The 12,590-nt window shown below is 44.5% G+C and overlaps 1 protein-coding gene across 1 annotated transcript in view; it reads right to left on the bottom strand.

Moving 5' to 3' along the window:
* Nucleotides 1-12,590, bottom strand: part of LOC109884183 (inactive phospholipase C-like protein 1) — a 172,392-nt gene that overhangs the window by 28,127 nt on the left and 131,675 nt on the right. Inside the window, exons 2-4 of the mRNA XM_031805724.1 lie at nt 9,960-10,034; nt 9,497-9,784; nt 6,853-7,140 (exon numbers count right to left, since the gene is read on the bottom strand). Of these exons, the coding sequence (XP_031661584.1) occupies nt 6,853-7,140; nt 9,497-9,784; nt 9,960-10,034 (651 nt within the window). The remainder of the gene's footprint in view (nt 1-6,852; nt 7,141-9,496; nt 9,785-9,959; nt 10,035-12,590) is intronic.

Genomic DNA, 12,590 nt, shown 5'->3' with positions numbered 1-12,590 from the left:
CATGCATGTTAACATTAGAAGCCTCCTCCCTAAGTTTGTTCTATTCACTGCTTTAGCACACTCTGCCAACCCGGATGTTCTAGCTGTGTCTGAATCCTGGCTTAGGAAGACCACCAAAAATTCTGAAGTTTTAATTCCAAACTACAACATTTTCAGACAAGATAGAACTGCCAAAGGGGGCGGTGTTGCAATCTACTGCAAAGATAGCCTGCAGAGTTCTGTCCTACTATCCAGGTCTGTACCCAAACAATTTGAACTTCTACTTTTAAAAATCCACCTCTCTAAAAACAAGTCTCTCACCGTTGCCGCCTGCTATAGACCACCCTCTGCCCCCAGCTGTGCTCTGGACACCATATGTGAACTGATTGCCCCCCATCTATCTTCAGAGTTCGTGCTGCTAGGCGACCTAAACTGGAACATGCTTAACACCCCAGCCATCCTACAATCTAAACTTGATGCCCTCAATCTCACACAAATAATCAATGAACCTACCAGGTACCTCCCCAAAACCTTAAACACGGGCACCCTCATAGATATCATCCTAACCAACTTCCCCTCTAAATACACCTCTGCTGTCTTCAACCAAGATCTCAGCGATCACTGCCTCATTGCCTGCATCCGTAATGGGTCAGCGGTCAAACGACCTCCACTCATCACTGTAAAACGCTCCCTGAAACACTTCTGCGAGCAGGCCTTTCTAATCGACCTGGCCGGGGTATCCTGGAAGGATATTGATCTCATCCCGTCAGTAGAGGATGCCTGGATATTTTTTAAAAATGCCTTCCTAACCATCTTAAATAAACATGCCCCATTCAAGAAATTTAGAACCAGGAACAGATATAGCCCTTGGTTCTCCCCAGACCTGACTGCCCTTAACCAACACAAAAACATCCTATGGCGTTCTGCATTAGCATCGAACAGCCCCCGTGATATGCAGCTGTTCAGGGAAGCTAGAAATCATTATACACAGGCAGTTAGAAAAGCCAAGGCTAGCTTTTTCAAGCAGAAATTTGCTTCCTGCAACACTAACTCAAAAAAGTTCTGGGACACTGTAAAGTCCATGGAGAATAAGAACACCTCCTCCCAGCTGCCCACTGCACTGAAGATAGGAAACACTGTCACCACTGATAAATCCACCATAATTGAGAATTTCAATAAGCATTTTTCTACGGCTGGCCATGCTTTCCACCTGGCTACTCCTACCCCGGACAACAGCACTGCACCCCCAACAGCAACTCGCCCAAGCCTTCCCCATTTCTCCTTCTCCCAAATCCATTCAGCTGATGTTCTGAAAGAGCTGCAAAATCTGGACCCCTACAAATCACCCGGGCTAGACAATCTGGACCCTTTCTTTCTAAAATTATCTGCTGAAATTGTTGCCACCCCTATTACTAGCCTGTTCAACCTCTCTTTCGTGTCGTCTGAGATTCCCAAAGATTGGAAAGCAGCTGCGGTCATCCCCCTCTTCAAAGGGGGGGACACTCTTGACCCAAACTGCTACAGACCTATATCTATCCTACCGTGCCTTTCTAAGGTCTTCGAAAGCCAAGTCAACAAACAGATTACCGACCATTTCGAATCTCACCATACCTTCTCTGCTATGCAATCTGGTTTCAGAGCTGGTCATGGGTGCACCTCAGCCACGCTCAAGGTCCTAAACGATATCTTAACCGCCATCGATAAGAAACATTACTGTGCAGCCGTATTCATTGATCTGGCCAAGGCTTTCGACTCTGTCAATCACCATATCCTCATCGGCAGACTCGACAGCCTTGGTTTCTCAAATGATTGCCTCGCCTGGTTCACCAACTACTTCTCTGATAGAGTTCAGTGTGTCAAGTCGGAGGGTCTGCTGTCCGGACCTCTGGCAGTCTCTATGGGGGTGCCACAGGGTTCAATTCTTGGACCGACTCTCTTCTCTGTATACATCAATGAGGTCGCTCTTGCTGCTGGTGAGTCCCTGATCCACCTCTACGCAGACGACACCATTCTGTATACTTCCGGCCCTTCTTTGGACACTGTGTTAACAACCCTCCAGGCAAGCTTCAATGCCATACAACTCTCCTTCCGTGGCCTCCAATTGCTCTTAAATACAAGTAAAACTAAATGCATGCTCTTCAACCGATCGCTACCTGCACCTACCCGCCTGTCCAACATCACTACTCTGGACGGCTCTGACTTAGAATACGTGGACAACTACAAATACTTAGGTGTCTGGTTAGACTGTAAACTCTCCTTCCAGACCCATATCAAACATCTCCAATCCAAAGTTAAATCTAGAATTGGCTTCCTATTTCGCAACAAAGCATCCTTCACTCATGCTGCCAAACATACCCTTGTAAAACTGACCATCCTACCAATCCTCGACTTTGGCGATGTCATTTACAAAATAGCCTCCAATACCCTACTCAACAAATTGGATGCAGTCTATCACAGTGCAATCCGTTTTATCACCAAAGCCCCATATACTACCCACCATTGCGACCTGTACGCTCTCGTTGGCTGGCCCTCGCTTCATACTCGTCGCCAAACCCACTGGCTCCATGTCATCTACAAGACCCTGCTAGGTAAAGTCCCCCCTTATCTCAGCTCGCTGGTCACCATAGCATCTCCCACCTGTAGCACACGCTCCAGCAGGTATATCTCTCTAGTCACCCCCAAGACCAATTCTTTCTTTGGCCGCCTCTCCTTCCAGTTCTCTGCTGCCAATGACTGGAACGAACTACAAAAATCTCTGAAACTGGAAACACTTATCTCCCTCACTAGCTTTAAGCACCAACTGTCAGAGCAGCTCACAGATTACTGCACCTGTACATAGCCCACCTAAAATTTAGCCCAAACAACTACCTCTTTCCCAACTGTATTTAATTTTTATTTATTTATTTATTTTGCTCCTTTGCACCCCATTATTTTTTTATTTCTACTTTGCACATTCTTCCATTGCAAAACTACCATTCCAGTATTTTACTTGCTATATTGTATTTACTTTGCCATCATGGCCTTTTTTTGCCTTTACCTCCCTTCTCACCTCATTTGCTCACATTGTATATAGACTTGTTTATACTGCATTATTGACTGTATGTTTGTTTTTACTCCATGTGTAACTCTGTGTCGTTTTATCTGTCGAACTGCTTTGCTTTATCTTGGCCAGGTCGCAATTGTAAATGAGAACTTGTTCTCAACTTGCCTACCTGGTTAAATAAAGGTGTTCTCTACTAGCCTACCTGGTTAAATAAAGGTAAAATAAATAAAAAAAAAAGCTTGGTCGCAAATGGGTCTTCCAAATGGACAATGACCCCAAGCATACTTCCAAAGTTGTGGCAAAATGGCTTAAGGACAACACATTCAAAGTATTGGAGTGGCCATCACAAAGCCCTGAACTCAATTCTACAGAAAGGAGGCCTACAAACCTGACTCAGTTACACCAGCTCTGTCAGGAGGAATGGGCCAAAATTCACCCAACTTATTGTGGGAAGCTTGTGGAAGGCTACCCGAAACGATTGACCCAAGTTAAACAATTTAAATAATTTAATGTCAATTCTACCAAATACTAATTGAGGGTATGTAAACTTCTGACCACTGAGAATGTGATGAAAGAAATAAAAGCTGAAATAAATAATTCGCTCTACTGTCATTCTGATATTTCACATTCTTAAAATAAAGTGGTGATCCTAACTGACCTAAAACAGGGAATTTTTACTAGGATTAAATATCAGGAATTGTGAAAAACTGAGTTTAAATGTATTTGGCTACGTGTATGTATGTAAACTTCCGATTTCAACTGTATGTATGTCGCGCGCACACACACACACACACACAAACACACACACACACACACACGCACACAAGTTTGGGGCCACTTAGAAATGTCCTTGTTTTCCATGAAAACATACATGAAATGAGTTCAAGACATGAAATAGTCAAGACGTAGTCAAGACGTTGACAAGGTTATAAATAATGATTTTTAATTGAAATAATAATTGTGTCCTTCAAACTCCGCTTTTGTTCATTTGCAGCAATTACAGCCTTGTAGAATTTTGGCATTCTAGTTATCAATTTGTTGAGGTAATCTGAAGGGATTTCACCGCATGCTTCCAGAAGCACCTCCCACAAATTGGATTGGCTTGATGGGCACATTTTACATACCATACGGTCAAGCTGCTCCCACAACAGCTCAATAGGGTTGAGATCCGGTGACTGTGCCGGCCACTCCATTATAGACAGAATACCAGCTGACTGCTTCTTCCCTAAATAGTTATTACCTAGTTTAGAGCTGTGCTTTGGGTCATTGTACTGTTGTAGGAGGAAATTGGCTCCAATTAAGCGCCATCCACAGGGTATGGCATGACGTTGCAAAATGGAGCGATAGCCTTCCTTCTTCCAAGATCCCTTTTACCCTGTACAAATCTCCCACTTTACCACCACCAAAGCATCCCCAGACCATCACATTGTCTCCACCATGCTTGACAGATGGCGTCAAGCACTCCTCCAGCATCTTTTACATTTTCCGCGTCTCACGAATGTTCTTCTTTGTGATCCGAACACCTCAAACTTAGATTTGTCTGTCTATAACACTTTTTTCCAATCTTCCTCTGTCCAGTGTCTGGGATCTAAATCTTTTATTTTTATTGGCCAGTCTGAGACATGGCTTTTTCTTTGCAACTTTACCTAAAAGGCCAGCATCCCGGAGTCACCTCTTCACTGTTGACGTTGAGACTGGTGTTTTGCGGGTACTATTTAATGAAGTTGCCAGTTGAGGACTTGTGAGGCATCTAGACTAGACACTCTAATGTTCTTGTCCTCTTGCTCAGTTGTGCACCGGGGCCTCCCACTCCTCTTTCTATTCTGGTTAGGGACAGTTTGCGCTGTTCTGTGAAGGGAGTATTAGACAATGTTGTACGAGATCTTCAGTTTCTTGGCAATTTCTCACATGGAATAACCTTCATTTCTCAGAACAAGAATAGACTGACGAGTTTCAGAAGAAAGTTATTTGATTCTGGCCATTTTGAGCCTTTAATCGAACCCACTAATGCCGATGCTCTAGATAATCAACTAGTCTAAAGAAGGACAGTTTTATTGCTTCTTTAATCAGTACAACAGTTTTCAGCTGTACTAACACAACTGCAAAAGGGTTTTCTAATGATCAATTATCCTTTTTGAAATGATAAACTTGGATTAGCTAACACGACGTCCCATTGGAACACAGGAGTGATGGTTGCTGATAATGGGCCTCTGTAGATATTCCATTTTTTTATTTTTTGATCTGCCGTTTCCAGCTACAATAGTAATTTACAACATTAACAATGTCTACACTGTATTTCTGATCAATTTCACGTTATTATAAATGGACACATTTCTTTAGCTTTTATTTCAAAAACAAGAACATTTCTAAGTGACCCCAAACTTCTGAACGATAGTGTATACAGTACCAGTCAAACGTTTGGACACATCTACTCATTCAACGGTTTTTATTTATTTTTTACTATTTTCTACATTTTCATTTCTCATTGCTTATTTGAGCTGTTCTTGCCATAATATGGACTTGGTCTTTTACCAAATAGGGCTATTGTCACGCCCTGGTCTTATTATTTTGTGTTTTCTTTCTTTATTTGGTCAGGCCAGGGTGTGACATGGGTTTATTATGTGGTGTGATTTTGTATTGGGGTTTTTCGTAGGTTTTGGGATTGTGGCTTAGTGGGGTTTTCTAGCATAGTCTATGGCTGTCTGAATTGGTTCTCAATCAGAGGCAGGTGATTATCGTTGTCTCTGATTGGGAACCATATTTAGGCAGCCATATTCTTTGAGTGTTTCGTGGGTGATTGTTCCTGTCTCTGTGTTTTGTTGTCACCAGATAGGCTGTTTAGGTTTTCACTTTCCGTTTGTTGTTTTTGTATTGTTCGCTTTTCATCATTATTAAACATGTATGAAAATTACCACGCTGCATTTTGGTCCGATCCTTGCTACACCTCTTCGTCAGAGGAGGAGATAGAAGAAAACCGTAACAGCTATCTTCTGTATACTGTACCACCCCTACCTTGTCACAACACACTGATTGGCTGAAACACATGAAGAAGGAAAGAAATTCCACAAATGAACTTTTAAGAAGGCACACCTGTTAATTGAAATACATTCCAGGTGACCAACTCATGAAGCTGGTTGAGAGAATGCCAAGAGTGTGGAAAGCTATCATCAAGGCAAAGATTGGCTACTTTGAAGAATCTCAAATATAAAATATATTAACATAGCATGGGTCATTTTTATGATTACTACATGATTCCATATGAGTTATTTCATAGTTTTGATGTCTTCACTATTATTCTACAATATAGAAAATAGTCAAAAATAAGAACAACCCTGGAATGAGAAGGTGTGTCCAAACCTTTGACTGGTACTGTATCTGTATGTGTCTATTATATGCAGACTCAATCTGTACACCCACCCTGCTACTAAGTATAAGTAAAGCTTACATAACTAGGTTGGATATCCGCCTAGAGCATGTTCCATATTTACATTAGATATCCAGCTATGAAGACAATCATTTTTATAATTCTGTTATAGTGACTATTGCGATCATAAGTATCACGGACAATTTAATAAAAGAAACCGGGCCACAATTGATTGAATTGATAACGGAATTGACCTCAACTCGAATAATCTTTAAACCTTTTCTACTCTGTCTAGTTTTACTCCAGTCTACCATTAACATATATACAGTATTAGTCTTTCTTCTAAGTCTACCCCAGTCCTCTTATTTAAGTTTCCTTGATGCCGGGACAGATGGTAAGACCGCTATGAAGACAATCCCCCCTCTAGTTTAACTGTAGTCCCGTCCCCTCACACAGACACACACACCTTAGCTTCCTTGATCCCAGGATACAGCTTGCAGATGGTTGCCACGGCCGTATCCTCTGAGACGACCCCGTATCCATCTTCATCCACCTCGGCAAACTCTGCGGCCAGCCAATCCCTCCTCATCTTACTGCCGAGGCTACCCTCCCCTATGATGCTCCCCTCTCCCAGACCTCCTCCCCCACCTGCCCCCCCTCCATGCCCGATGACAGAGGGGTGGGACACCAGGTAGCGCAGCCCCGTTACCCAGATGTTGGCCACGTCAGGGGAGAGAGCCACCAGGTCCAGAGACTAGGAAATACAAATCACACTAAATTAAACACATTTTTTCCCCCAGTAAAACAAGTCAAAAGTAAGTCACCTTTACCACATCTTGTTACGTTACAGCCTTATTCTAAAGTTGATTACATCGTTTCCCCCCCCATCATCAATCTACACACAATGCCCCATAATGAAGCAAACACAGGTTTTTATGCTTCCGTCTGGCCATAAAGGCCTGCTGCAGAGATGGTTGTCCTTCTGGAAGGTTCTCCCATCTCTACAGGGGAACTTTGTCAGAGTGACCATCGGGTTCTTGGTCAACTCCCTGACCAAGGCCCTTCTCCCCCGATTGCTCAGTTTGGTCACGCAGCCAGCTCTAGGAAAAGTCTTGGTGGTTCCAAACATCTTCCATTTAAGAATGATGGAGGCAACGGTTTTCTTGGGGACCTTCAATGCTGCAGAAATGTTTTGGTACCCTTCCCCAGATCTGTGCCTCGACACAATCTTGTCTCTACGGACAATTCTTTAGACCTCATGGCTTGGTTTTTACCTCATGTGGACTCAAATCAAATTGTAGAAACATCTCAAGGATGATCAATGGAAACAGGATGCACCTGAGCTCAACTTCGAGTCTCATAGCAAAGATTCTGAATACTTATGTAAATAAGGTATCTGTTTAATACATTTGAAAAATATTCTACAAACCTGTTTTCACTTTGTCATCATGTGGTATTGTGTGTAGATTGATGAGATTAAAATAAACAAATTTAAATCAATTTTAGAATAAGGCTGTAACGTAACAAAATGTGGAAAAAGGGGTCTGAAAAATGTGGCAAAGGGGGTCTGAATGCACTGTATTTGCCTTTGCCTGAGTGCCAGTCTGTTTCTGCTCCATTGCCAACTCCTTGGCATGACAATTCCAAAAGAAGTTGGCAAGGCAGCCTAAACTGAACTGGCTACCTCTTACCTGGTAGTCATCCCCGTGGATGATAGAAAAGGCTGCCTCTTACCTGGTAGTCATCCCCGTGGATGATAGAGAAGGCTGCCTCTTACGTGGTAGTCATCCCCGTGGATGATAGAAAAGGCTGCCTCTTACCTGGTAGTCATCCCCGTGGATGATAGAGAAGGCTGCCTCTTACGTGGTAGTCATCCCCGTGGATGATAGAGAAGGCTGCCTCTTACCTGGTAGTCATCCCCGTGGATGATAGAGAAGGCTGCCTCTTACCTGGTAGTCATCCCCGTGGATGATAGAGAAGGCTGCCTCTTACCTGGTAGTCATCCCCGTGGATGATAGAGAAGGCTGCCTCTTACCTGGTAGTCATCCCCGTGGATGATAGAGAACGCTGCCTCTTACCTGGTAGTCATCCCCGTGGATGATAGAGAACGCTGCCTCTTACCTGGTAGTCATCCCCGTGGATGATAGAGAACGCTGCCTCTTACCTGGTAGTCATCCCCGTGGATGATAGAGAACGCTGCCTCTTACCTGGTAGTCATCCCCGTGGATGATAGAGAAGGCTGCCTCTTACCTGGTAGTCATCCCCGTGGATGATAGAGAAGGCTGCCTCTTACCTGGTAGTCATCCCCGTGGATGATAGAGAAGGCTACCTCTTACCTGGTAGTCATCCCTGTGGATGATAGAGAATGCTGCCTCTTACCTGGTAGTCATCCCCGTGGATGATAGAGAAGGCTACCTCTTACCTGGTAGTCATCCCCGTGGATGATAGAGAAGGCTACCTCTTACCTGGTAGTCATCCCCGTGGATGATAGAGAACGCTGCCTCTTACCTGGTATTCATCCCCGTGGATGATAGAGAAGGCTGCCTCTTACCTGGTATTCATCCCCGTGGATGATAGAGAAGGCTACCTCTTACCTGGTAGTCATCCCCGTGGATGATAGAGAAGGCTACCTCTTACCTGGTAGTCATCCCCGTGGATGATAGAGAAGGCTGCCTCTTACCTGGTAGTCATCCCCGTGGATGATAGAGAAGGCTGCCTCTTACCTGGTAGTCATCCCCGTGGATGATAGAGAAGGCTGCCTCTTACCTGGTAGTCATCCCCGTGGATGATAGAGAAGGCTACCTCTTACCTGGTAGTCATCCCTGTGGATGATAGAGAAGGCTGCCTCTTACCTGGTAGTCATCCCCGTGGATGATAGAGAAGGCTGCCTCTTACCTGGTAGTCATCCCCGTGGATGATAGAGAAGGCTGCCTCTTACCTGGTAGTCATCCCCGTGGATGATAGAGAAGGCTGCCTCTTACCTGGTAGTCATCCCCGTGGATGATAGAGAAGGCTGCCTCTTACCTGGTAGTCATCCCTGTGGATGATAGAGAACGCTACCTCCTACCTGGTAGTCATCCCCGTGGATGATAGAGAAGGCTACCTCTTACCTGGTAGTCATCCCCGTGGATGATAGAGAAGGCTGCCTCCTCAGCCAGATGTTCTGCAGCAGGTCCGTTATGCAGGAAGGTCTCAGTGCTCTTCCCCGTCCTAACCTCCCTGATAGTGGCCATGTCCAGGCGGGCGCGCTCCCCATCCTTCTTAGAGGGCTCCCAGCGCAGGCAGCTGAGGTCCTGGTCCAGGGTGTAGAAACGACTGTAGACCCGGGAGTTGGGACGCACCTTCTTCAGCTCACAGCCCCCCTGCATGAAGGCCAGGCAGTCGGCAGCGCTGCTCACCTGGAGGCGACGGAAGAGGAAGGCCTTATATACTGCTTATGAATGTGTTATGAAGGTGTTATGAAATCCTTATTTAGGTACCCTTCAAATAAAGTGTTACCCATTTCATTTTTATTTACAGACAGAGATCTAAAACGGCTTCATTTGAAAAAAAAAAGAGAAACTAAAAACAAACCTTCTTCTCTGAGGGGATGCTACTGAAGGACACAGTCTTCTTGCGCCCGCCGGCCACCTTGTGCACTGAAGGATCCTGGGTAAAAACACAGAGAAGAGCAGAGTGTGAGACAGGCAGACAAGTGTACTTATGAGTTCTGCAGGTTATGTTTAGAATCTACTAAACAAACATTACAGGCAGGTATATCACAGCAGCTGTTAAATAAAGGTGAAGATAAAGGTGAAAAAGGTGAGATTTAAAAAAAAAAAAGGAGTAGAGGATTATGTGGATGTGGGGTGTGGAGCATAAATCATTTGTACCTATTGAGGTAGCTATGAAAGCCATCACTATTAAATCCTAGATACCATTGCCTACCGTTGTGCCCTTGAGCAAGGCACTTAACGCCCCACAACAGTGTGGCAGCCCCCCGCACCTCTCCAAAACCATTGTCTTTCAGAGGAGTTGGGATGAAAGCGGAAGTCAAATTTCAGTTGGACCTTGTGTGCAATTGACCAATAAGCTCATACGAAAGTGACTCACCTTAGGTGTAAAACTAACATTATACACTGGGTGGTTCTTCGTGCCCTGAATTCTGATTGGCGGACAGCCATAATATATCAGACCGTATATCACAGGTATGACAAAACATTTATTTTTACTGCTCTAATTATGTTGGTAACCAGTTTATAATTGCAATAAGGCATATCTGGGGTATGTGGTGTATGGCCAATATACCACAGCTAAGGGCTGTGTCCAGGCACTCCACGTTGTGTTGTGAGTAAGAACATCCCTTAGCCGTGGTATATTGATCATATACCACACCCCTCGGGCCTTATTGCCTAAATGACTCAATAATCCCTGCCTTCTGGGGATGCTATAAAGTCCAAAAGTTATAGGCGGAGTTAGAAAGTTGTCTGTCAGAAGTATTACAATGTAAATGTACTTCTAACACGTCTGTCTGCATATTCCAAGACAAGACATATGAGGTGCAGTGAGATACAAGATGGGCTGGACGATACTTTTCTCCTCAATCATCTTGAAAAAACATATACTTTAAAACTGGAAGTGAACCAATACTCCATCATTAACACAATGGAAAGGTCAAATGCTTTGTTATCTAAATGTTAAAAGTGTGTGGGCGACGGAGAGAAACTAAATAGTGCAGTTTGAGGCCGTGTGACAGAGGGATCCGGGCGCTGGAGATGCTTTTTGTTTTGTTACAAAAATAAATATATTTTGTTTATTTGACCTTTATTTAACGAGGCAAGTCAGTTATTAAGAACAAATTCTTATTTACAATGACAGCCTACCCCAGGCCAAACCTGGGACAATTGTGCACTGCCTTATGGGACTCCCGATCACGCCCGGATGTGATACAGCCTGGATTTGAACCTCTTGCACTGAGATGCAGTGTTATAGACCGCTGTGCCACTCAGGAGCCTGATAAAGAACCAATAGATGAAGAAATATTGATAGGAGTGGGGGAAAAGGTGCTTGTGTATTGGTAAGCACACCAAATATGGCAGTAACGATAAGCACTCAAATAAAGATGGTACTTCTAACAGCCTGTCACACCATAGCCTGCTGAATTTGCAAGATAACTTTTCTTATTTCGGCACAAATGAACATTTGGCACTAGCTCGCCCATGGATTGATGTTTCAGCACTGTCTCAATGAAGAGTTGGGCGTTGGAATAGGACGTGCCGTCACAAGCCTGCTACAGTTAGTGGCAGGCGGACCAGCATTATCCACCATCGTAGTACGGATGAAGCCTTAGCTGGAATGTGAAGCTAACTGAAGCTGGTTAGCTTTAGAAAACCCTGAGTAGATGGATCTAGCTTGCTTCGTAGGCCCCCCCTCTGGCCTACCAATAGGACCAAAGGACCAGGACGACAACAACCACTATGACATCATCTACTGCTGTACCCTGCACTAAAGTGGTTTTAACAATGGGAGTTTTTCCCTCTACCTCCTAGTATGGAGTTGGACTCAAGAGTACAGCTTTTGACTATTCCTTTACACTTGTGTGTATAAGGTAGTAGTTGTGGAATTGTTAGGTTAGATTACTCGTTGGTTATGACTGCATTGTCGGAACTAGAAGCACAAGCATTTCGCTACACTCGCATTAACATCTGCTAATAAAATTTGATTTGACTACCCACACACACTGAACCACACAGGGAAGTGTATGTGTCTGCATGCGTGCGCGTAACCGCGCTGTGTGTGTGTGTGTGTGTAACTTGACATCCATTGCCTGGCCAATAATACACAGTAGAGAAACCTGAGCTGCAGATTCTTCCCTTCCCTAACAGAGACCCAGACAGAGGGACATGCCACAGCAGCCCAGACCTGAGGAGAATGTCCTCATCCTTCTTCCCTAACAGAGACCCAAACAGAGGGACATGCCACAGCAGCCCAGACCTGAGGAGAATGTCCTCATCCTTCTTCCCTAACAGAGACCCAGACAGAGGGACATGCCACAGCAGCCCAGACCTGAGGAGAATGTCCTCATCCTTCTTCCCTAACAGAGACCCAAACAGAGGGACATGCCACAGCAGCCCAGACCTGAGGAGAATGTCCTCATCCTTCTTCCCTAACAGAGACCCAGACAGAGGGACATGCCACAGCAGCCCAGACCTGAGGAGAATGTCC

This window comes from Oncorhynchus kisutch, linkage group LG26 (genome assembly GCF_002021735.2).
Source record: "Oncorhynchus kisutch isolate 150728-3 linkage group LG26, Okis_V2, whole genome shotgun sequence".
Classification (NCBI taxonomy): Eukaryota; Metazoa; Chordata; class Actinopteri; order Salmoniformes; family Salmonidae; genus Oncorhynchus; species Oncorhynchus kisutch.
The sequence above is the reverse complement of the archived record's forward strand: the minus strand, read 5'-3'. Positions and strand labels throughout refer to the sequence as shown.